Source organism: Orbicella faveolata, unplaced genomic scaffold, assembly GCF_042242905.1.
Source record: "Orbicella faveolata isolate gen_17 unplaced genomic scaffold, um_ofav_v1 contig_4, whole genome shotgun sequence".
In the NCBI taxonomy this organism is placed as follows: Eukaryota; Metazoa; Cnidaria; class Anthozoa; order Scleractinia; family Merulinidae; genus Orbicella; species Orbicella faveolata.
Genome location: NW_028301569.1, coordinates 12,800,636 through 12,826,666, shown reverse-complemented (window position 1 = coordinate 12,826,666; position 26,031 = coordinate 12,800,636). Strand labels below are relative to the sequence as shown.

Sequence of the window (26,031 nt, the reverse complement as noted above, 5' to 3'; positions counted from 1 at the left end):
AGCGGGTTGGTGTAACATGTAAAGTAAAGGAAGTGTAGCATAATAAACTTAAAGACTACAACTGCATAGCGCTTATATAAAAACATGAACAAAAAGGAAAATTTGATACTTAGCTTGATGAGATAGAGCCATTGACCTGGCTTAGTTTTGCTCAATTTTTGTCGTCTTTGAATGTCGTAAAATTTAATATGTTGAAATAAGTTATTTAATAAGTCAGCAAATTAGGTAGGAGCTACTTGATACTTATACTGGAATATTTGAGATTTGCATGTTTTTCTATTCATGCAGTGCACATTTTAATCAAATTTAATTACAGAACAGAGAAGTCAAGTGAAAATAAAACAATACATCTCTAAATTACTGTATGAATTGGAATGTAACGTAACGTGAAAAATATAACAAAGGAAAGCAGAAGTCCAGGAACTGTGAACTGTAAACATTTTTTTCACATGGCTGCTTCAAAATAAATGTAGTGTTTTAGACTGCAGTAAACTGTTTGTTTTGACTTGTCATGTATTGACAGACTTGGTTCAAGTTATTGAGGGTAAAATCATATAGAAAATGACCAGAAGGGAAATGAAAATTGCTGCGAGTTAGCGGGAGGTTCGAGTTTTCAAGGGTTCGAGTTACCGAGGGTAAAATTACAGTAAATGTATGATGGAAATCCAGGGGAAATCGACTTTGGTACGAGTTAGCGTGACGTTTGAGTTTGCGAGGGTTCCAATTATTGAGAGTCGACTATAATTATCATCATTTAAGAAGTTGTGCTTATGAATTATTTTTATTCACAGCTTTATCCGGCTTGCTGACTACCTGATAGTAAATACCATGCACGTCCTTGCAGCAAACTCGGTAGCCACTCTGCTCAACTATCTAGAGGAACAATTGCAGCACACACCCAGCCCCTTGCAAATCCAGGGAACAACTGAAGAGACAGGGTCAGAAGGAGAGAAAGCTGAGGGAGAGGGTGTGGAGCAAAAGGTATTTTTTGTACTGTTACCTACTAATGCAACACAATTTATTCTTTGAGAAGTGAAACAGAACAAATTTCTTAAATCTGGAATCAAACAGTGTGGAATTTTCAGCACAAGCTGCCACAAGAGTTTTCTCAAAGTTCATGCCCAAACACTGGCAAAAGTAAGATGGCTGACAACAGTTTAATCCAGCATTTTTCAGTTGTTCTATAGAACAATTAAATACGATACTGTTAGAGCTTCAATACTTGCATCAAAATTGCTTCTATGCCAACTCTCCTAGATTATCTGGGAGTCTCCTAGCATTTTCCAGATGTTCAGTTAGTTGGAGCACAGCACAAAAACAGCGCACGAAAAAATTAGAAAAGCGCAATGAGATGAAGCGAAAAAATGCCTGTGGGCAAACTTAACAAAAGGTTCTTCCACCTACTTATAGACCACCCACAGGGACCCAATACTTAGAGACTAAAACATATCTTGCAATAGAAATGAGCCTAAACAATAGTATAAACACAGCATGGCAAATCACAGCTAGGTGTCAAACTCTGCAAAGCAAAAGGTCTAGATACCAAAAACAGAATGACAAATGTACAGATGTCATGAACTGTATTCACACACAATCTCGCACTTTTCGGTTCTTTACGGCTTCTTCCTCAATACCTACTACCATTGCTGCAACTCCTATTTTGTTCAACTGTTCAACTTGGTCTTTCATTGTGGCTACGAGAGCTAGACAAACCAGAATGATCGTGGAGAGAGCGCCGTCTGTTCCATTCATCGAAGACATTACTCATGGAAAGAGTTGAAAGATTAAACTCTTTCCAAAACCAGTGGGAAGGCAAAGACATCTTCCATTGACTATATTTTTTATGCAATCCTTCTGTTCTTCATGAAGGCACTCCACTTGGGGAAAATCTTTTAGCGTGTTGTTTATCGTAGATTTGAACACCGCGTCATCTCTGTCAGTAGTGCTTGAGTGTTGACAAATTGAAAATCTGTCATAATTGACAAATCAGAGGGTACACCAGATCCTGGTGTACCGGAGCAACCTTTTGTTAAGTTTGCACACAGGCGTTCTTTCGCTTCCTCTCACCACACTTTTTTTATTTCTTTGCATGCCGTTTTTCGTGCTGCGTCCCAACTAATTGAACACCTGGGAGTGGCTAGGAGTCTCCCAGATACAGACTGAATCTCCTGGTCTCCACTACAGGTCTCCAAATCTCTTGCCACGCCAGGTTGTTTGAAATCTGGTTAATGCTAACCCAGGATTCAAAGCTTACAGAAGTATTAAATATGTGTTTTGTATTTAAAACAAAAACATGAACAATATAAGTTTACAGAAAACCTCACCAAAAAGTTACAAAACTGAAATCAAAATTCCCGCTAATCCTGGGTTAGCTTAAGGTGGCCGAACACAGTTTTCATGCGCGCTTTTGCTGACACAATTCAGTGCGCGCACAAGGATTGCAAAAACAAACATGCCGTCAATAGAGCGATCATTTTATTTACTCAACACCCGCAGTATCTATGCTATTTTTCTCTATAATTGAACACAACGTATTGATGGCTTTAGTCTTTTATTAAAAAGATATGTTAGAAAAAGTAACGATGTAAACAACCCAGCAATTGTCAGCTTTTTCTTTCCTACTGAAAGAACCCAGTTAAATGCAGCGCATGCGTAGTAAGTCAAAAAAGTGCGATTGAATGAATATTGCACTCTCGGAAATACGCCTATTTCTCAAGAACCACTCATTAGAATTTCACGAAATTTGGCACAAAAATTCTTCAGGAAATAAGTAACTGGAGTATCGGAAATAATTGAACTTTAACAAAGGAAATTCTAGATATTCCAGTGAACCTTCAACAAGGGATAATTAAAGATCTCTCTGTTAAATTATTAGCAAAATGGTGTTAACTGGTGAGAATCGTTACAAACTTGTTGCATGCAAATTATAAAGAAAATCTAATGACTAGATTTTCTGCAAATAAACAAAACCGATTTTAAAGGCCTGTTTACATCTATTCATGTTGCCATGGCAATGACACATACGTCAGCTTCACGATTAAAAAACCAAAGTTTATGTTGTTAACTAACTTGTGGCCATTTTTGAGGACCGATAGATCAAGGATTTTAGAGAAAAGGTGAATGAAACACAGGCATCAATAACTGTGTTCAGCCACCTTAATCACTTAATGAACAACCTGTCCCTGGACAGTATGAAGGAAAGTGCACATTTTTCACATATTTTGACTGATTTTAGACACTTGATGCATTTTACTGCTTAAATTGGGGGAGGTCTACTTTAATTTGAACAATTTTTTTAGGGTCAAGAAGGTATGAAAATAGACCTTTCTTGCATTCTGATGAACAAAGGTGCCAATTTGAGGGCAGTGCACAATGTACATGTGTATATGAATATGTCCACTACAGTCTGGTTTTGGTGCTATTGTTTGTGTGACCTGAAGTTGAATGCGGGAAAGGTGTATTAGTAATCTCTTGGATTTCACAGCATTTAGGTTGGCATCTTTATTATTGATTTGTATCAGCACGTCAAACTTCAAGTTTTAACAAAGCTTTAAAAATTTGCACTGGTGGCGGTCATGAGCCACCTTAAATTTTAAAGTTTCATTCTAGCATGTTGAGCCACAATGTTGTGGGGTCACTGAACTCGGGTTTTTTTTCATATTTCTACAAAATGAATTGAATTCATGAATGTAAATGCACATGTAATTCAATTCAGTTTAATTCATTTGTTTACACTGTAAAGGGCATTTACACACATTTTATATGGAAGAGTAATGGAAATATATTGTAGTACATATAAAATATTGAACAATTAGACCCGTGGCTCTTGAGGGCGAAGGGTCTAATTGTTTTAGTATCACCCAACTAGTCGAACAGAAAAGGCAATAATAAAGTTGGCGAATGCAAGTTGAAGAAATATTTATTTGGGAATGTAACGAAAGAAAGCATCACACTCGATTGCGCCAATTTCACTACTCGAGGACTATTAGTAATAGTCCCCTAGTAGCGTAGCCAATTAAAATGCATGATTTGCATTAGTCCACTAGTTGGGTGATACTAATAAGAAATATTAGCTGTAAAGAAATAAAATTCATATGTGGGCATTGACCAATGTAAGCAGCTGTAGTAGTGTACCATTTTGGTACAATTTTTGCTTTACTGATTTTGTATCCATATGAAGGAGTAAGGTACTAATAGAAATCCCTTATGGCTGGTGTAGTTTAGAAATGTCATGCAGAGTAATCTTGTCTGGTTTCCATTTTCATTTATTCAGATGCCTGACAATTAGCAGGACCAATACTAGTGATTATTAGAATGTGTAAGCTACAACATACCCTTTAGTTGGTTACTGGCAACTATAGCATGTTTCTTCTTTGTATCAGGATGAACAAGGTGAACTTCATCCACTGTACACAACAGAGCTGCTTCTAGAGCCTCAAGCACTGCTATTTTCCCCTGGATTAGATGACTTTCAAGATGGACTGGGAGAAGTTATCAAGAAATTTCAAGATGCTGTCCTTAGTGTACAAAACTTGGTGCCTGATACTTACTTTGACGCATTTACTCAGTAAGTTTAAATCATACCAAATCTCAGGTGCACTTAAAACTAGTGCAGGATGGCTGATTCTCTAGAAAGTTAAGTCAGAGGAGAATGCTTTGTAGTAGATGGCACTGAATATTTTCCCAGCTACCTGAATTAAAAATGACAGACTATTTTTTGGGTTTCTATCAGTGGCACATGAAGCCTTTATTTCATGCCAAAATCATCATGTCTTAAGAACGTAACGTTACTGAGTGCCATAGCTGAGAAACCCAGACCTAACCATACCCAGGTTCAACACGGTAACTCACGGCAAACACAGCCTAAGCTATCTAAAGCCTAAACCATTGGCAAAGCTGAGTGAAGACCTTAGAAAGTTAGAAACCCTTAACAAATTAAAAACACGGCCAAGAACAATGAACCTGACAGAATTAATTAGCAAAAATTGCAATAATTGTCTTTTATGTTCTAGCTAACTAAAGTCAGTCATTCATTCATTCAAGTTAATTTTGAGAGTTTGGTTGCTACAAAATTATGTGCCGAGAGTAGTTCAGACTTTGGGGATTGCCTAATTGAAAGGCCGTATGCAAGAACGTCCCCTAGATTTTTCGGCCATTTTTGAAAGTGCATAAAACTAGCTGAATTTTGGCATGTGGGCTTCGTTTCACCTGAGAAACACTGCTCTGAAGTTTTTTTCGCTGGGTTGCTTTTCGTTCTCGAGAAATAACGTATGCAAAAAAGGCACACAGGTTGGAAAAACCGAGTGGTTTATTGCGTACGCAATATCTCGAGAACGAAGTGAACTTTAATACGAAAACTACGGGACATTGCTTAACTTACCTGAACGAAACTGCATGCGAAATTTGGAGCATTTTCGACAAAGTTCACTTTTGATTAAAATACCTGACGCCCTTTTCCCGCCGAGTCCTTCAAATAAACGAAGCCGGGCCTTTGTTATGATAAACAGAGCCGATCCTTTGTTATAATAGCCAAGCCAAGCCTTTGTTATAAGTCGAAGTCTCGCCTCGGTTTATTATAACAAAGGATCGGCCCGCCGCGACCGCAAGGACTTTGATTTTACTTAGAAACCAGCAAAATGTCAATTTCACGCAGTTTATATAAGCTCAAATTTGTTGATTTCAGGTCAAAAGTGCTTAAAATGTTGACTCATGTTAACGCGCGACGGCAAGGATGTTGATTTCTCTTAGAAAGCAGCAAAATGTCAATTTTACGCAATGTAAAAGCTCAAAAATGTCGATTTTAGGTCAAAAAAGGTTTAAATGTTGATTTCATGTTAACCCGTGACAGAAGGGATGTTGATTTCACTTAGAAAACAGCAAAATGTTAATTTCACGCAGCGTATAAACTCAAAAATGTTGATTTCAGGTCTAAATAGGTAAAAATGCTGATCTCACGTTAACGCGTGACGGCAAGGATGTTGATTTCACTTAGAAAACAGCAAAATGTTAATTTCACGCAACTTATAAGCTAAAAATTGTTAATTTCAGGTTTAGATAGGTAAAATATGGCGGCCGGAAAATAGTGTTAACATCAGGAACTTACTTTGGTTATCTGGGACAATGATTATCTGCACTGAACAAATAAACATCAAATAAGCACTTTTCCAAATACAGCAACGTCTTAAATGGCTAAAAATCACGAGATAAATACATATTTTTCGACAAACGCGATCGTAGCTTTATGTCACGCACCGCCTAACAGATTAAAAAATTTTAAAACCCTTCTGCGCAACGTACGGGTCTCCATACATCTGCATGTCCGCTGATTCCAGAAGTTCAAAACACTACAAATCATGCCAATATGAAATAAAATCAACGCAACCTGGATCACAGATCTATGTTACAATCGATCGCTACTTGTTGGCCATTATTATCTTTAAATGAAAAAAGCCGAAACAATCTAGTTACCAGTTCGAGGAACGCGATCGCAATGCATGCTGGGAAGGGTCTTTACACCTCGTGCGCGGGAAAACATGGCGGTCGATACAAGGCAAATTTTATTACTCTAACACCAGTTCTCGCTTTCCAAACTTTGACACTAGCAACGCTTGGCAAATGGGCCACAACTCACGAGAGGGTATTTTTCTTGGGCAAGAACTGCTCTTGGACTTTGCTGCCTGGCTCGATCTGACTTCGAACGCCGATAACACGATTACGGTATATCAGCTACCTTAGAAGTTTCAGAACACATTTTGGTTCTTTAAAACGTGCTGATGACTTACGGGTTTATCGAGGCTTTATGATCCCTCTCAACCACCAGGCAGGCATACAAGGTACTTTAACACAATGCTTAAGATATTAGTTGACAGAGCTCTAATGCGGCACATCTCTTTTTTGTTCGATGGTATTTCGTTTGCCGCTCGATCGATTCACGTGTTGTGTTTACGTCACAATAACCGATGTAAACAATCTGTTCCCACATTTCCGCTCTATATACTATTTTCCTTTGACTTTAAGACAGCTAAAATTCAGTGGAATACACTACAAACAGTCTGCCTGTTTGCTGTTCAACAAAATAATAAGGTTTCTTTTGTTTTTTAACCGCGCGGCCATGGGCCGAGCGCGGTTCTAGGTTTACCCGTGGTTTATTTTTTTTTTTTTTTGTCGGTGACCAGACACAGACCTCCACTCGGCCAAATTCCGAGTCGCGCAACGTGTGATGTTTTTTCCGCCAGAAGCTGTTAAAACATTAATACACGGATAATTTTACGGATATTGTTTCCTTTGTTGTGGGTAAAATATATTTTCTTTTGGTTTTATCGAAGCGTTGGATTCAAAGGGATTAATAAATATGCTAAAAAAAGGTATTACGTCAGCCATGGAATGCGTTAACGTTGCAGCTTTCACTTTCGCTACGTGACTAATAAGATCGTGTTTACTTTGGAAGTTTATTTCGCCAGGAGCGACGGTCATTAATTTATTTGCAAGTTTGCGAGTATTTCTTGTGGTTTTAGGCAAATGAAGTAAATTCTTTGGCTCTTTCATCGCAGCGAGTTCATAGATCGGAAGGAAAATGAAATATTTGCAAGCCAAGCAAAGAACATGTCAGGACATGCAATGATTACATCATTGGTAGGGAAATAACCACCGTACTAAAGATAGCTATCGATAACGCAATTCTTGAATTATGTGACTCGTGTGACTTCTTTGCTAGCCCTTTACTCAAGGAAAATATTAAATTTAAACTTGACTTTTAAGAAAGAAAGCTGTTGTTAATAGTGTTCGTATCTTCATGCCCATACATAGCCCAAAGAAAGTTCCAGATTAACACTATTACGTCATCGCAGATTTCGCAACGGCTACGACTGATGGTGCAATAGTACAGTCTGTGTTGATCAAGTGATGTGATGTCTACAGTAATCAATGAATCATCAAGGATTACTTTCGAATGTACACTGCGTTGCAACTGTAGTGCTAAGAAAATAGTTAAATTTTAAAAGCACGGTTTTAAGATCTAACAGATCTTCTTGTTTGTTCAACAAAAGATCTCCAAAAGATGCCACTTGGAAAACTGAGCTTTTTGCATACGTTATTTCTTGAGAACGAAGAGCGCCCCAGCCAAAAAAAATTCAGAGCAATGTTTCTCAGGTAAAACGAAGCCTACATGCCAAAATTCAGCTATTTTTGAACACTTTCAAAATGGCCAAAAAATCTAGGGGACGTTCTTGCACGCGGCCTTTCAATTGTTTTAGTCTTAAGCTGAATTTAAAATGATTAGCCTGGAGAGGTAATGAAAAGGTACCAGTAAAGAGAACTCATAAAACTTAAAGATTTTTTTACGTTTAAATTTCTTATTAATCATGAAAAATCATGATAATAACTCAAAATAAGCCAGGCAGTAATTAGCACGTTCAGGATCAGTAGACAGCTGGTTACTGGTGCTTACAGAGAACATATGGCCTATTTAATAATGCCGCATCCTCTGAGAATGGAACAGATTGTTAACAAAAAATTACAGATTTTTTTCTTTCTTGTGAACACCATCAAAATGAGGTACAATGTAGCTTAAAATCTCAAGCTGAGAATTTCAAATGTGCAGTTTTTTTAGGGCTGTCACCAGTAATAAATCCTTGGAAATTCCCTTCTCTTGGTAAATGGTTGTAGATTAAAGAAAATGACCATCAACAGTAAGGAACTGATGGTGTGTTCTTACATCGTGTAGGCCATTTATCAACGGTAAAGTTGAGGAGAAAACTGCTGGTGATGGGCCAAGCTTAGCTACAATGTTTGAAGATGACAGACACCTTCAGGGAATTATACAGAGTATCAAGGTTTGTAATTTAAGCTTGCTGCGATGATTGACTCAGACGGCACTTTATGAAAATATAATTTGAAATGTTTTCACAGCTGTGTGGCAAGAGTTTTTGCCCAATGTAGAAATATTTTGTAAAATATTATACTTATTCTTCAGATTTAACAATTAGGCAATGTAACAGCAGTGTAGCAGTTTGGTTAAAAAATACTCGCGTTAAACTGACTGCATTCCAGTTATTCTTCCTCTTTGTCTTTTCAGGATGCCATCTCATCAGCATTTGATTCTGCCTGGCAGTATGCCAGTACCTTTGAACCTTATCGCCAGTTTTACCAGGAGAATGAGAGTTTGGATCTGGATGCCATCAGACAGGAAGAACATGGTAATACAAACTATTATGCATGCTGTGCTGTATGTGGTGATTCATTTACTGATTACTTAATATGGAGGAAATGAAGTTTTTTTTATGAATTGATTACCTTTTACATGCAATTAACTGCTTGCCTCTTTTTGCTAATTGTCTAAATTTAGATGTTACATTCTTCTCTGAATCATTGGACAAATACAACAGTGAGCACGAACAAGCAGTTGGCATCCTGGAGCAAAGGCCAATTGGCATGATCCTTGTTGACTGCAAGAAGCTTAAGGAAGTTCTAATTCCATCCCCCTTGAAGTGTTTGGAAGTTAGTAAATTAGCTTGTACATACATACTTACTTTATTCATCCCAAAAGGGCTTTTCAAAATAAATATATAATGTTGCTCTCAGAATTACCTCAAGTGAAGTTGGAAACAAAAGGTGGCAAAGAGATCTTTGCACTGCCAGTTGAACCTCGATAGCAGTAAGTACAATACCTTGATTAGTTAAGAGCACAGATTTCATTTTTGATGGGTACAGGTGAATTTGTGAATTAATATATTGTTCAGAGTTCTATATTATTTTAAAAACGGTTCATTTCATTTGACAGTTATTTTAATTATTGTCATTTGACTCCTTTACATTCTTTTTATCTTTTCTTGAGTCAAGGCTCAACTATGTAGTAATGTCTGAGAAAAAAAAATCAAATTGAGAGATGTCCTTCTATTTCCATTTCTGACAATTATATAAGAAATCACAATCACATACAAGGTCTGTTGTACTTTTGTGATAGGTTATAAATGACATTTTACCCAAGTTGGCCAAGAAGAGAACTGATACACTGATGGAATTCTGTCAAGATGCCCAGTTTAAACTGGAAGCCATTCCCAGCAGCACAGTAGAGTATGTTGAAAGCCTCACATTTCTTGACACCATTCAAGAGAAAGTAAGTCTCTATTTATTAAGAAGGTACAATGTAGAAGGCCTTGGAATTTTGTTTCCTTGTAGGAAAGGCCTTTCAGTTACACTTGTCACTGTATGTATAACCTCAAACTCTTTTATACCATCCCAGAATTAAGTATAGTAGTTTTGTTTTTGGTAATTATCAATTTACTGTACTCTAAATAGGTTGATGATATTGAACGAGATGCCACTGTTGTCAAAGAGCTGTACGACTTGATTGAGACATATAAAGTCCCAACACCACCTGAAGATCTTGCTGTGTACCAGGTATTAATGTTGACTTATATTAAAGCTTATGTACTTACTGTATGACCTGTAAAATAAACTGTTTTGTGTATTCTTTCTGACTTTCCATGTGTAGACTTATGTTTATTTATGTTCCAAAAAGGTGGAAAATTGAAAGATGTTGACTGGGTTAAATTGTAATTCTCAAGTCATGCAATTCTATAAAGGAGTACTTGGACAAATTAGTTAAACAACCTACATGCATGCATTTTATATAGACTCAGTACAGGTAAAGGCACAAGCTGACTTGATTTCATCTACTTGCAGACTCTAAGACCAACTGTCACAGCTGTCCGTAATGTCATTGACAAGTCACTGGCTGAGAGGGATGCCAATATTGACAAGATGTGCACACATATTGATAAAGATATTGTTACCCTGGGCAAAGAAGTTAAAGAAGTGAAACAAAAAGCACAGGTATACACAGCATACATGTACATAAATATAGAATATTATATTACAGCCATTTACCTTTAAATGATGCCAGTATGGTAGAATATTTTATGGTATGTTTATATAAATATTGTAAGCACTTTGTCTTTATGAATTCTTCAACAAGATGACTATAGATTACTGTATAGTTACTGTATTAATTAACAATAATTGAGCAAAATCAACGTTCTCCAAAAAAGGAAGATGAAAAGAAATGGAAAAATACAGTTGGATTTTTTTTTGATTTGGTATTACTTAGGGTGCAGTTGAACCCCTATTAACCCATTGACTCCCATAACCACCCACGAGAAAAACCCCTTCAATTTCCCGTGCCGCCCGTAACTGCCTGAAAAAAAGCATGTGTGGCAAATAGCCTTTCATACCCTCCCTGAAGACATTTTGATTTTCAGAATCGACCTTCAGTGCAGGTTATTATGGTGTGCTGCGGGCCAAATCTACAAACTCCAAAGGCCTTGTTTTCATTCCTAACACAGAGAAAATACTGCTTTGGGATTTAAAATAGAAAAGAAAAATACAAATTAATGTTTAGGTGGCCTCAGAATGGAAGATCAAGAAATACAGAGTCCTCAAACCTTTCTGGTGAAGAATTTTTCCTTCCTTCAACGGCCGCAAAAACATGACAATCCGTGCACTTTCAAGTGAGTTTTGAATACAGATCATGGACTTAAAGCAGCTTCCTGGACTTAAGAAAACAAAAATGGCAATGTACATTATTGCTTTGAAGTAAAATTCAACTTTTGGAACGATTGGTAATGCCATAGCTGATAAAATGACTGCAAAAGTGGTCTGGAGAAACTCAGAGCTTTGGCTTTGGGCTGCATGAAGAATTAATGTAATTTGAACACATGGTCGTGTAGCGAAGCACGCCTGCGAAATTTTTTTAACATTTTTTGCTTTTAAATATGTTTCTTCACCTTGGCTTGAATGAAAATTTATTGTTATTGAACCTCCTTTCGTATTTCTTTCATTTGGTGCCCTGTTTAGGGGAATTTTAGGTTTTAAAAGTGAACAGTATTTTTGCACGCTGGATTTCTGCATATTTAATTTACGGTGACCTCCGCAGTTTGTTTGATTAGTTTATTCACTTCGTTCAAATATATTTTTTGGAGTCTTATTCAGCTATTAAAGAACTGTCAAGAAAGGAACTAAGTGGTCATTAATTTAGCATAGTTGAAATATGATTGATCTCAAAATAATTAGCTTGTTTTTGTCGTCTTTTTGACTTACAACTTTAATCTTTCTTTCGCAGCGCTGTAGTATTTCATCACACAGCAAATAAATTATTTGATTTCGTGATTGAAAATTGGTTTTTTTACATGTGACTTTGGCGTTTATTTTCCATTGTTTTCTCAAATGCTAACCGTTATATTACAAGAATGGAAATTCTGTTGTATTTGGTTTCAAATTTGTCCTCCGAGTCCATTATAACTCATTTTCGCATATTCAATTTTCTCAGCTTCTGTTGGGCATTTTGTCGCACGGCAAAGAAATAGAAATAATTTCTTGTTTTCTCATAAGTTTTAAACATCAAGTTGAGTTCTTTTTGTTGATATTTTTTAATATTTTGGCCCTTCATTTATTCAACTTAAAATAAACGATGTCTTGAAACCTGATCTTGTGTGTGGTTACTGCGCATATGGTGTATTTTTAGCACTCGTGCTCGTTCTGAAATGTTAAAAAATCGCCAGGAACTTAGGGGTGGGTTGCGTGCAATTTCATTTGTGAGTCAATGGGTTAAGTGGCCACCCTCAGGGAAAGGGGAGGTGGTCAGTTAATAGGGGTTTGTGCACCTGGAATATTTCACCATTGGGTTAATTTCTCAGTGAACATGGAGTCACATCAAGACAATAAAGCTTTAAAGTCAATCGTTAAAGCGCAGTTAATGGAGCGTGACGCTATTTACGTACAGTCACTAGCTTACTGTTGTTAAACGTAACACAATAGAACTGTTACGCGTTAGAACATTATAGAAGTCTTTCTTGTCTAGTTTAAACAATATTCATAATAGCCTTTCACGTATACATGTTGCAACAACATCCAGTTTAACTATATCATGCTTTTTGTATGGCTAGTCTTTTAAATAGCCCCATTCTTGTTTCGTTCAAGGCCGCATGGACTCTGTATGTTTCATGGTACACAATTTTATATTGGTTTAAACCTAGACATCAGTCTACCGATAAAAGAGGCTTAGCTTGGACTTTAGCATCATTCGCTCGTTATATCACTACTGTAACTTTTAGTTAGCCCTCGAAATTGTAACTCCCACCCTTCCCTCCCTTTGGAGGTTTATTGTCGTTGTTCATTAATATAAATAATAAACTGTGGTTCACCTCTCGTGCCACACTATCGGTTAAGTCTTGCAGTGACTTCCCCAAGCTTCATTTTCACTAATTTAGTGGCGCTATTTAACGCTCTTTTATGCCTCTTCTTGTCCGATCCAGCACGTGCTGGCGGAGTCGGCTCGTAGTGCTGGGGAGATAAGTAAGGCTTGAGAACTGTCTACACTCTAGCACGATGCTGACGGGAGGTCAGCTTGTAGTGCCGTTTAGAGTTACGCTACTAGGACGCGCAAGCTTTTGGCCTCGCCGACTTGTCCGATCCAGTGCAGATTTAACCGCTGGGGAGATAAGTTTGGCATTTGGTCACGCAATGGAAGTTTGTCTGTCACGCCGATTGCGGAGCGGTGTTCCCCCCTTTACGCCATAGAACGCGTGTTTATTGCTTGTGTTTGTCGGGATAATTAAAGCATTACTCCCTAGGAACTGCAACATTAATCATGATAAACGTGTGTTTGAATGTTTTTATCACATGTCACCTTCTATTCTATACTCTTATCTGTCATCGCCTTTTCCAAAAAAAGCTAAAGTACAGTATTTTTATCTTGGAAAATATTATTTTCCAGCATGTAGTGTTGGAACGCTATCACTCCATTACTCCTTCACTCCTTCACTGGGTCACTCCTTGTTATGCATTTGGAACCCCAGGAGAACTCCCATTTGAAAAGGTCAGGAATGCTTGTCAGAAAATTTGAATTTAACTCCTAAAGGAGACTAATGTGGGCATTGCTTGAGCTTTATTAGACCTCCAAGAGATAAAACTTAAAACGGAATAGGTTCCAACCTGCCCGACTCGTGTACTTGAGAGATCAGCGGAAATCAAGCCTGAAAACAGAAATTAAATGATAGAGTTTCTTTTATTATTTCTTTGAGTGGATACTTTGACTGCTAAAAATGTTGATGTTTCATCATCAATATCCTAAGTGAGACCAGAATCCTTGATTTGTACCCGAGGCGACAAGCTTCCCGACATTTTCATATAGAAGTCTTTCCCGGGTTTTGAACTTCCGTTGTCTAAGTCCATTTTGCAGTCGCTTGCACCATGTCAAGTTAGCTATTCCTTTGAATTCCTGACACAATTACTCAATATCTTACCACAGAAATGATCTACATTGAATAGATTTTCACACATTTCAATAGCTCATTTCCCAGAGGGGTCCACTTATACAGGTTTAACCATACTCGATTGCCAAAAAAGATGTTGAAAATCACAAAATTGATGAGCTGTATGAATTTTCAAATGATTTAAGCCACGATTAAAAGTTTTAGATGATCAGCAGACAAGAGAATTGAGGAGAATTCGAACAACATGTTAGGCTATTATTTATACATTATACACGGTATACCATATTGTAAATAAATACACATACATAAATACATACATAACAAGTTATGTTGAGAGACTACTCTCAGTTTAATACAGGTCTGTTTCGTAGGCTAACATAAAGCTAGCCTACTCATCAGTTAGTTTCCACATACACTGAAGCCTACTAAGAAACACATCAACAATATACCACGCAAGATGCGATAAACCATTACAGCAGGCGGTTACAAAACATCATAATAGACCGTTACAATCAATCGTTGCATGTTCGAATACACTTCTTAAATTTTGAAACTTATGCATGAGCTTTAAACACGTCAATGTTTCAAGTGCCAACATGCGCGTGCTGGGAAAACGAAATGCAGTTAGTTAACCATATCTTAGAATGAACTTTTGTCAGTGCTGGCATGTAGAAATTAGTTCATTTCGTTTGTTTAATGTTGCCAGTTCCGGTTTGGCAATGATGAAGTGCTTCTCTGTCGTGCATAGGTCACATTGTTTCGTCAGATTCAAGTAGGGCTTCGCCTTGGCAAGGATCTTCCATTTGATGGTGAAGTGTTGTTGTTTGCTTTTAAGCTGCCAGATGTGTTTGCTAAGTTCTGGGTCATTCTTGCACGTTTCATTTTTGAACGACACCTGATGGTTTCTAAACCTTGCTTTGAATTCTGTGGCTGTAAGCCCTACATAGGTTTTGGTTCTGTTCGTAGATGTCACCTTGGCCTGATAGATGATTCCTTTAGAAAGGCAGTTTCCCTCTAAGGGGCATTGGTCCTTCTTCCTGCAGTTGCATGTCATTCCGGCTTGGTCTTGTGCCAGTTGTGCCGAGATCTTAAGAACAGTTTGGTTATGTCCAGTTATAATTTGTTGTACGTTTGGCATGCAACTGTAGCTCAGTTTGAGTGTATTTCTGTTGAAGATTTTCCTCAATTTGTGGCCAGCAGGGAAGCATTTATCTACTAAGCACAGAAACTCTCTTCCTATGTTGCTCTTGACATTTTTGTTGTACGGCAGATTAAACCAGATTTAATCAGGTGCACTAACCATTTAGAGCGTAGATGGACTTAAAGGGTAGATGGTAGAGCATAGATTGAAGAGAGTAGCTGGTAGAATGTAGGAAGTAGAATGTATCTATGGTAGAACATATAGCGCAGAACGTAGAGCATACAGCATAGAGGGTAAACTCAATACAGAATTGTACTTTAAAAAGATTGTTCAAATACTGTAAACGGTAATAACACTAAACATTCTCCATGCACTTTAATATTTGCTACAATAACTGTAAGCCTCTATGCCCGTACATAGAACCGTAGAGTGTAGAGCGTAGATGGTAGAGGGTAAACTCAATACAGAATTTTAAATTGAAAATTATTAAAACCTTGTAAACCGTTATAACACAATTAATAGCACTGTAATATATATGAGATATATGCAAGGAATATGCTACAAATTGAAATCAAATGTTATGGAATAGGCAGGTAACCATAGTAACAATGTACAACTACGGTAAAAGCTAGGAAGTAGGAGGTAAAGTATCTTTCCAATGCTTAGGAGGAGACTGGTGACAAAAGCGTAGAGTCGTAGAGCTCTATGAAAATCTCTACGCCAAATCGAGCTTCATAAAACGGGTGCCAGTGGGATGGTGAAGTAAATTAATTTTTCATTACTGGCATAAAAAAGTCAGCTGCTTTTTTGCTACATTCCACCAAAGAAAGACTTTCAAAGAATTTTGCCAACATTCAAAGAGAACACCAAGAAGGGAATTCTTCAAATTTTGTTTGCATTGCTATTGGACAATACTGCAGTATTTAATAGATATGTAATTGTTGTGTTAATTACTACATTATCTCATCAACTGGTATGTTCATACTGCAGGACCCCAAGATCTTAGACTCCAGCTCCCAGTCAGATGACATTATCCAATACCTTGGAGCTCTCTTAGAGAAAATGGAAAACCTGAACAATCTGGCATTCACTTTCAAGTCATACCAAAAGAACTTTAAGGTACTGGTACTAATCCAAATCTTCTGCTGTGGACACTGTATTTAGATACTTGTATGTTAAGTAATAGCCATCATTGCCTTGTGATAATGTGACTTGGCATTAGGCTAACTCTCTGAATGTTTGAACAAGGTGTTTTCTTGCACTCAGTAACAAAAGAGAACTCTTTGTTAACTTAATTTTACAAGTTGCATGAAGTGGTTGTCTTTGTACGTTTATTTCTGTTGGAATGTTATAAGACAATTGTTCATACTTTTGCCTGTGCATCATTGAGTTATAACACCTTTGAAGTTTGGAGAGCGTTCAAGAAGCTAGAACTTTTGCTTCTTTTCTGCTCTCTAGACCTTCTGAGTGCATCGTAATTTGATGATGCATGCTAAAGCATGAACTGATTATTAAATAATTATTGGTAAACATACCACAATAAACATGTTCCTAATGGATCAAAATATTAATGTTGCATGATTTGTTATGCAAACTTTCATAACCAAAATAGAACACAGTTGGTATTGTTTTATTGAGCCTTTAAAACTATTCACAATAAGTTCAAACAAGACTTTACATGAGGATTTTGCTAGACATGTTCATGTGGCAACTCAATACCAACTATGTTCAACTTTGAGTGCAAACCTTTGCCCTTCAATCCATGAAACTTAACGTGAATTATCAAAACTCATCCAACATTTGATAACCAGTTATTTTTATGAGTAATGCTATTTCATTGCATGCTCATACTTTAATGGAACAGACATTATCTACAAGAAAGAACATGCCTTTTCATTAAAAAAAGGTGTAGAACTTAATAGATGTCCAACAGTAGAAATTAAATGTAGGCATGATGATAAATGTGAATGCAGCCATAACACTGCCGAAAAAAGACCTGAAAAAATTTACGTGAGCTGAGTATTTCTTCCACGGAACATAAAGGCTCAACCCACAAACAACTGCTCTCATGTGGCTTTCATAGCTCAGTTAGGAGAACATGGCACTGGTGATGCAAAGGTCGTGGGTTTGAATCCCGTTCAAAGGCTGAAAATTTTTTCAGGTCTTTTTTTCATTTTTTTAATTAAATAAGAACTTGAAGCATTCTTAGTTGGATAGAAAAGGGGCGAAAGTTTTAGAATCTTTTGGTAAACAGTCTTTTGCTTTCCTTAGGTTGAGGTAGCTAAGTTTGAAGAACTTGAAGAAGTTCACGCTGAGTTGAAGCTGAAGCAAGCACTATGGAACTCACTTGTGGAGTGGGATGTTGTTACTGATGAGTGGCTTGAGGTACATTTGTGCTGATGCATCCGCATACCAGACATCTTCTAGATGTAGCTTGACATGGCGTCAATTGCTTTTATGTGTTCAATGACATTTATGTACCATTACATTCCACTTAATAGCCCCCTGGCGCTAATTTATAAGGTTCATCTATCTGCTTAGAAAAAACATTTTCCAGTTGCAAAGCCTGATCGGTAGACCACGTATTAAGATCTGTTACCAGGCAATCACTTCACAATTTACCATGAAATAACATTGCAGCAACCAGTTGATTTTAACTGACAAGCAAACCCTTTGCATTCAAACCATTTACAGTTACAGGGGATATCAACTTAAAATAAAGAGAGCCATTAAATCAACTTAATAATGCTAAAGGGGTTCCTCTGTGATAAAGTAATGTTTTAGGACTTATTTTACATGGAGTGATAATTTTTTGATCAATTTACTGTTTTCAGACTACTTTTGAGGACCTCAACCCAGAAACTCTTAGCAATCAAGTAATGAAGTATGCAAAGACAGTCATGCAGTTGGAGAAAGGTCTGCCACCTAATTCAGTTGTACCAATACTGAAAGAGAGAGTGGAAGGGATGAGGCATAAGGTAAAGAACATTTCAAATGTATCACAAGTGTAAAAGTACGGTAAACACCAGCAGGTAAGCCGCACCTTTTTACTCAAAATTTTACTCAAAAAAATCAGTGCAAGAACACTCCGGACAACATGCCATAAACTTGCATTTGAAATTGTATAAGTTTGTATAGCAAACTAATAGAAACTTCATAAGTATCTAAAGTACTTGGCGTTGTGCGACGGAACATACATAACTGTCCCAGGTGGTAAGAGAAACAGCGTACAAGACCTTAGTTCGATCAACCCTTGAATTCATATGGAAGTGATACAGAAATGATACAGGAACTTAACTCAGAAACCGTAGCCACTAGAGGGAAAGCAGCTAGACTGTCTATCAAACTCTCCCACAATCTGATGGATTTTTCAGTAGAAGCCCACCTAAAAACAAGTAATGAGAGAAGAACCCGTTGGAGCCACGCTATAAAGTTTGTAGTTCCTAGAGCAAAGAAAGATATTTGTAAGGTTTCTTTCTTCCCACAAACAATTAATGAATGGAACTCTCTTCCTGAGGATATTGTGAACACAATGTTGGTAGATAGTTTTAAATCAAAGTAAGTTCATAGTTATGAATATCCCATTTTATTACTTTTATCCAGATTTTTACAGTTGGTGTGATATCTCACGATTTTTACCAGCTTAACTAAGTGTAGATGTAGATGTAGATGCAGATGCATCAATGATAGCTTTTACAAGTTTGGTGGCTCTGCAGCAGATTTTGTTGATAAACACAAAGCTTACATTTCTTGCTGTTAAACAGCATTAAAGGTCGCCTTTTTTGAGCAGCTTAACACCACTTTACATTGTTCCACTGAGCTGCGATCAAATAAAGCTTTGAAAGCCAGTACTCCATCTCCAGGTTAAATGCCTGGCTGCCAAGCTACAAACAAACAAATGAACGAAAGCGTCCTTGTTGTTGGATGTAAAAGTTTCCACCCTTGGGGTGCTGCTTATCTGCGAGTGCAACTTATGCGCTGGTGTTTACAGTATATGGAATTTGTTCAAGTAACCTTTTGATTTCTGTTTATTACTTTCACCCTCTTTACAGGAAAGTACTAAAGCCAATAAAATTTCCCATTCTCTTTGATTTTGCAAAAAATTATTTTACTATGATAGGTGAATAAAGATGGTGAATTTTTTATATTAATATTTTTTAGTTTTTATTATATGTTATTAATACTTTATTAGTTGTTGTTCACCTGTTATGTTCTGCCACATTATTGGTGTATTAGTTGTATTTTAAATATCAACAAGAACTTAAAGAAGCTTAAAAATGCACTTTTAAAGATTAACTCCATTTGCTAAAAAATGACGTTTGGCTGCTTTTTCATTTGAAAAAGATTAAACATGTATCAACGTGTGACAATGGCATGGAACTTGCATTACTGTTTTAACCAAGTAATGTAACCGTCAAAATTCCAATTACCTTCTTGGAGAGCCTTTGTTCATAATGTATCTGTTTAAAACCCAGAGAAATAATCACCCTGCAAGTGACGGTTTTCTCTCTTTCTTATAATGTGTCACTGTATGAGACCTTTCTTACTGTCCAGGTGTATTTGTTTTGTGACTTTTGCTGCATCACATATAGAGAAGTACTCATAAAATATCAGTTAAATTGATGGCTGTGCAGGGTTGCACACTTAATTTTGAGAGCACTCACCATTCAGGCGAGTGACCCTTAAAGTGCACTCACCCAGACCAGTTTTCACTCGCCCAAAAGTTTACTCTCTTTCACCCACCCCCCCCCCCCCCCCCCGTCTCTCCAACCATTTTAGTCATTTTTAGTGCAGAGTGCACTATTGGGATGGTTATGGGAGCTGCCTGCCACTAAGGACCTAAGGTGCTATGGCGCTAAGGTGTAAACTTTAATGTTTGTTTAATTAATTAATTTCAATTAATTAATTAGTCTAGAGGCAAGGAAGTAGTGGGGGTAGAGTGGGAAAGGTACATGTGTACTCTACGTAAAACACATTCCATCGCCGTCACGTAGGGTTGAACATCGCAAAGCTATATATTTTGTTTAAGGTAACCCCTTGCTCTCCTTGTGGTACCATTCTCCTTAGAACAAAACTAATTTGCTCTAAACGCATGCGTAGATTAGTTAGCGTTCGTGGCTTCTATATTAGGTGAAGGATAGATTGCATACGGAATCACGCACAAATGTTGAGTGGTTTTCCGTATGGTAAAACTCAACATGTAAGACGCATGTGTTCTAGCATCGTTAGTGTTATACACTACCTTTCCACACGGTATTTTATATGTCATGTCATGTGACCAAGGACGGCAGTTATTTTTCAGGTAGCGCCAGGTCTCCCTTTTTATTGCAAAAGTGAAACGTTACTGTGGCTGCGGAGCTTTTAGAATTACACACAGGTCGGTTCAACAAATATCATCTGCTGTTTTCAATCTACAACAGTGTGCTTGTCAGGGTTCAAATGTGTTGCTTCTCCTTAGCGGCTTGTTTATTTCTTGCCTTAATCGTGTCTGTATGAGAGACCAAAAAGTTCCCATGTTAGTAGCTTTAATACTCCCCAAATTGTAAATTTGTAACAAAAGAAACTAGGAAAATGCTCAAATATTGCTGCAGACTCCGTGGCACCTAATGAAAGCACAAATTAATTTAATCAGTCTTTGAGGAGACTCATTCATATCAGCCAAGTAGCGCTATTTATCTTCAATACTTTTCGTTGAAACGCTTCTCAGCCATCAATATCGTTGTGTGTTAATTTTGAATTGTTTTACTGTTAACAGCAAAGGTGGCAACAGAAAAAGAAAGTGGTATTTCGTGACTATCCGATAATTAAATTAGTTCTTGTTCATCGGTAAAAATTTGCATTTTTAGTAAAACAACATCGTTTCTGTTCCGTTTCTTCATCACTACATCAGATATTTAACTTTCTTTCATTTATCTCCAAAAAACAAGGACGTCTTCCGTATGTTTTGGAGAAAACAAGGGTTTCATATTACATGCCTTTGCGAGGAAAACAAAAGTATCAAGTTACAAAGTTGGCATGAAGAGCTAAATTGTCACGTTTGCTGCTTCAACGTATTATTGAATTTAAAATGAACGAAAATCAACGTAAAACACCAGTAGTAATTAATTTGTGTGTAATTTTTGGACCTTGAATGAAAATACAACCTTGAAACATATACACTGCAAACGGGAAATGCCCTAGCAGACTACCAAGGTAGACACAAACCGGAAGTGAACCGAGCAGGAGTGAGTACTTATGGGACTTCCGTGCCAGAGCCATCAATTGCGCTCTGCACTATCTGAGATTGTCTCATTAGTTAGTGCAGAGTGCACTATTGACACGGTTTAGGGCTTGACGTCGCTAAAGCACTATGGCAATATAGCAATATGGCACTATGGAAATAAGATGTAAACTTTAATGTTTGTTTAATTAATTAATTTTAATTAATTAATTAGGCTTGCAGCAAGGATGGGGTAGGTACTTGTGAGCACTACGTAAAATGGTGCATGTACCTACCTTGCATGTGTGATCACTTCAAAAAGCTATATGTTTGTTTCAGAGAGCCCCTTGCTCTCCTTGTGGTACTTTTCTCTTTAGAACAAAACCAATATTTGCTTTAAACGCAGATTAATAAAAGTTAGTGTCAACTACATATATCAGGTGGAAGATACATTTCATACATTTCAGCTAACGTTGAGTGCTTTTCCTTGTGGTAGAACCCTAATAAGTCATACGCATGCGTTTTAGCATCGTTAGCACGATACAAGGATGTTACTGTGACTGCGTGTCTTTAGGAATTACGCCTAACTTGGTTTAAGAAATATCATCTATTGTTTCCCAACTACACTAGTGCGTTTATTTCATCCTTTAATTGTCTCCATCAAAGAGACCAAAATGTTCATACCTGCAGCCGAAACTCTCCCGAGTAAGTGGCATTAAAACTTGTCAAATTAAACAAAAAACCCAGGCACCTACTGAAAGCATAAATTTTGTCAGTCTTTGAGGGTAATTGTTCACCAATGAAGGATATAATCTCAGTCAAGTAGCGTTGTTTACTTTCAATACCTCTCGTTGAAATGCCCCGCAGTTGTATCAATCAATATCAGTGTGTATTTTAAATTTAAGTGGTTTTATTTTCAAAGCTAAAGGTGGAAACAGAACATGCTGTTTCGTGACAATTTGATAATTAGATTAGTTCCTGTTTATCGGTCAAAGGAAAATTTGAGTTTTAAATAAAGCAAATCGTTCCTCTTCCATTTCTTCATCTGACATTCAACTCTCTTCCATTTATCTCCAGCTGTGAAAAGAATACTAGCACATCGTCCATGTGTTTTCGAGAAAATAAGAGTTTTAGGTTACATAACTCTACGAGGAAAACAAAAGTATCAAGTTACAAACGTTTTCGTGAAGAGTAAAATGGTCACGTTCGCAACTTAAATGTATTATTTAATTTAAAATGAGCAAAAATCAACGTAAAACACTACAGTAAAATTCAAGAGCTGTCTTGACAAACAGTAATTAATTGTAAGTTATTCTTGGGCTGTGAATGAAAATACACACATCAAACATACACACTGCTAAGATTATGTCTCATCAAAATCCCTAGCTGACTAGCAAGGTCAGTGCAAACCAGGAGTGAATGGCAGGGGTTATATAGGAACTGCGTCATAAGTACTGCGTCAGAGCTATGCATTACACTCTGCACTATCTGAAATTGTCTCACTGGTTTATTTTTACTATTTTTACTATGAAATCAACTCCATTTCATATCTAGTGCAGCCACTGATAAATCTAGTCAATTTTAGAGCATACCATGTGGCCAAAGTTTGTTTGTTCCTTTGGTGCCATGATTACCTGATCACCAATGGTTCGATAGCAACCAGCAGTATGATTTTGTACAAGTACATGCGTTGTGTAATTATCTCTAGGAGGAAGCCATATTTGTCTATTTATGAAGCCCAATGTTGCCTTCCAGAGCCAATTTATTAGGCAGTTTGGAATATAAAACTTTATGAAATAGAAATTGTAAGTTTATGTTTAGGGATTTTCTCGGCAAAATGGAATGTAAAAAACAGTGTTTATTTTTTCAATTTAAATAATTTCTTGGTAACAAAAATCTTACTTGCCAAATGGGCAAGTGATCGATGATTTGTGCTAGCCCAACACTTTAGACATTCGCGTGGGTGAGCAGGTGAGTGCTAATGTCCACCCTGCTGTGGTTCCCAACCAAATAACATTTCAAGATACATGTAACCATGATCTAATCTTGCACCTGATCTGTAGGAATTTCCCAAATGAATCATAAGCCAGCACATACACAAATGATGAAATGATTTTGCAGGTCTTGACAAGTTTCTGTTTTTTTTTTTTTTTCTGCAGCATGAATATTCGGTACCTGAGAAGAGCACAGCTCTTGAATAATACCTAAGGAAATATATCTCACTCTAAATCAAGAGCAGATTATACTGTAGGGAACATTTCCAAAACAAATATAACTCAAGTAACACATGAACAGCACTCACTTCAGGCTGCAAAGTTGATTAAATTTGTCAAGGAAAAGGTTGTTGTTATTCATCGTGGTAGATGCAATAATAAAGTGTATTATCGTTTGTCTCATGATGTAGCCACTTGAGATGTAGATCGCGACGTTTCGACTGCTTACTGCTAGTCTTCTTCAGGCGATAAGGTCGACTGATTGCACGGTATCATTTATATCACAAAGGTCGGCTGTGATTGGTGCATTTCGATCCTCCTATTGTTCCATTGTTCCAGCGAGTAGCTGTTCCCTCAGTGGTCCACTGTTGTACCGTTCTCCTGTTGTTGTGTTTCTTGATCGTGGGGATCCATGCTTCAGGAATTTCAATTCCACTATCCCTGTTGATGTTGTTAGGGTGAAGTCTTATGTGAATAGCTTCCTTGACCCTACGTGTGGTACAGGAGAACGGTACAACAGCAGACCACTGAGGGAACAGCTACTCACTGGAACAATGGAACAATAGGAGGATTGAAATGCACCAATCACAGCCGACCTTTGTGATATAAAATGATACCGTGCAATCAGTCGACCTTATCGCCTGAAGAAGACTAGCAGTAAGCAGTCGAAACGTCGCGATCTACATCTCAAGTGACTACATCGTGAGACAAACGATAATACACTTTATTGTTGATTAAATTTGTCAGGAATAAGTTAAAAGTATGGGTAATTTTATTGGTATTTTCATTTTTAACTTTTTAACTACTTGGCTGAATAAGATGCCAACCTGAATAATCAGTAGAATCAATACTCGATTGATCCTACAGTAAAAATGAACTTCTGCCTTATTTCAGCTGCCAGTCATAACAAACCTTCGTAACCCGGCACTGAAGGCTCGTCACTGGGAGCATATTCAACAGATCTTTGGTTACCACTTCACAGAGGAAGAACCACTTACTCTAGGACTGCTGAACAAGATTGATGCGTTTGACCATACAGAAGCTATTGAAGAAGTCTCAGGACAGGCATCTAGTGAGGCATCTCTTGAAGGAATCCTTAAAAAGGTTTGCTTCTTGACCCATTAAACCAGGATTTCAACATTTACATTCTCTTTTATTTTCTCTATAAATTTCTTATAGACCTCTACACTGTATGTCTGCCTTTGGATTGATAATAGATACATTCCATCTAAATTTTGTTGTACAATAATTAACAATTAGACCTGTAGCCCACAAGGGCTACGGGTCAATAGCTCATGAGGCGAAGCCGAATGGGCTATTGACCTGTGGCCATTGAGGGCGAAGGGTCTAATTGTTTTAGTATCACCCAACTAGTCGGACAGAAAAGGTAATAATAAAGTTAGCAAATGCAAGTTGAAGACTGAAATATTTATTTGGGAATAAAACGAAAGAAAGCGTCCCACTCGATGGCGCCAATTTCGCTACTCGATGACTATTACTAATAGTCCCCTAGTGGCGTAGCCAATCAAAATGCAGGATTTGCATTAGTCCGCTAGTTGGGTGATACTAATTTAGAATTATTCATGATCAGTTAAAGACATTTATGGAAGCATTGGTTTTAAGGGTACAGAAGGGCTATTTTTGCCAGTGAGTGGCATTCTCGCCCAGTAGCTACATTTTTCTGTTAAAATTATAGTTGCAAACTGAAAAATAAGTTTTTCACTGTCTTGGTAAATAAATAAAATACAAACTATACAGCAGTTTAAGTCAAATTTAGAAATATCAGCATTTCTCAGGATATAAATCTGTCCTGAGTGAGCAAGTGATTCATGTTAAAGATATTGCATAACTTGCAATCTAAATAGTGGCAAGCTGATTTGAAATTGAAAGTAAGAGTATTCCATGCACTGAAACAAATTTTGCCTGTAGTAGTTGATAGTGTCTCAAGCAAGATAAGCAGTTCACCTCTCAACACTGTCTTGTCTTGGTAATATCTTGCAGGTTGAAGATTCTTGGAAGCAAACTGAGTTTATTGTCTTACCACACCGTGACTCTAAAGATGTGTTCATTCTGGGTGGAATTGATGATATTCAGGCTCTGCTTGATGACAGCATGGTAAATGCAAATGTTTTTTCCATATTGAGAACAATTAAGTCATTGACCTTTTAGTAAAGTGGAGAGTTCTGCTATGAAACTTACTTTCTTTCT

At 37.2% G+C, this 26,031-nt stretch overlaps 1 protein-coding gene across 2 annotated transcripts in view; it reads left to right on the top strand.

The window, feature by feature from the left end:
- LOC110045185 (dynein axonemal heavy chain 6-like) overlaps window positions 1-26,031 on the top strand; it is a 103,321-nt gene that overhangs the window by 24,436 nt on the left and 52,854 nt on the right. The window contains exons 9-21 of one of the 2 annotated variants that reach the window (XM_089275940.1): window positions 792-981; window positions 4,383-4,567; window positions 8,723-8,831; window positions 9,074-9,194; window positions 9,344-9,495; window positions 9,962-10,114; window positions 10,297-10,398; window positions 10,684-10,833; window positions 16,402-16,530; window positions 17,683-17,796; window positions 18,246-18,389; window positions 24,718-24,927; window positions 25,825-25,938. In XM_089275940.1, coding sequence (XP_089132066.1) covers window positions 792-981; window positions 4,383-4,567; window positions 8,723-8,831; window positions 9,074-9,194; window positions 9,344-9,495; window positions 9,962-10,114; window positions 10,297-10,398; window positions 10,684-10,833; window positions 16,402-16,530; window positions 17,683-17,796; window positions 18,246-18,389; window positions 24,718-24,927; window positions 25,825-25,938 — 1,873 coding nt within the window. Of the gene's footprint in view, window positions 1-791; window positions 982-4,382; window positions 4,568-6,520; window positions 6,834-8,722; window positions 8,832-9,073; window positions 9,195-9,343; window positions 9,496-9,961; window positions 10,115-10,296; window positions 10,399-10,683; window positions 10,834-16,401; window positions 16,531-17,682; window positions 17,797-18,245; window positions 18,390-24,717; window positions 24,928-25,824; window positions 25,939-26,031 lie in introns of those variants that run through there. The other variant, XM_089275941.1, reaches the window with a different exon arrangement.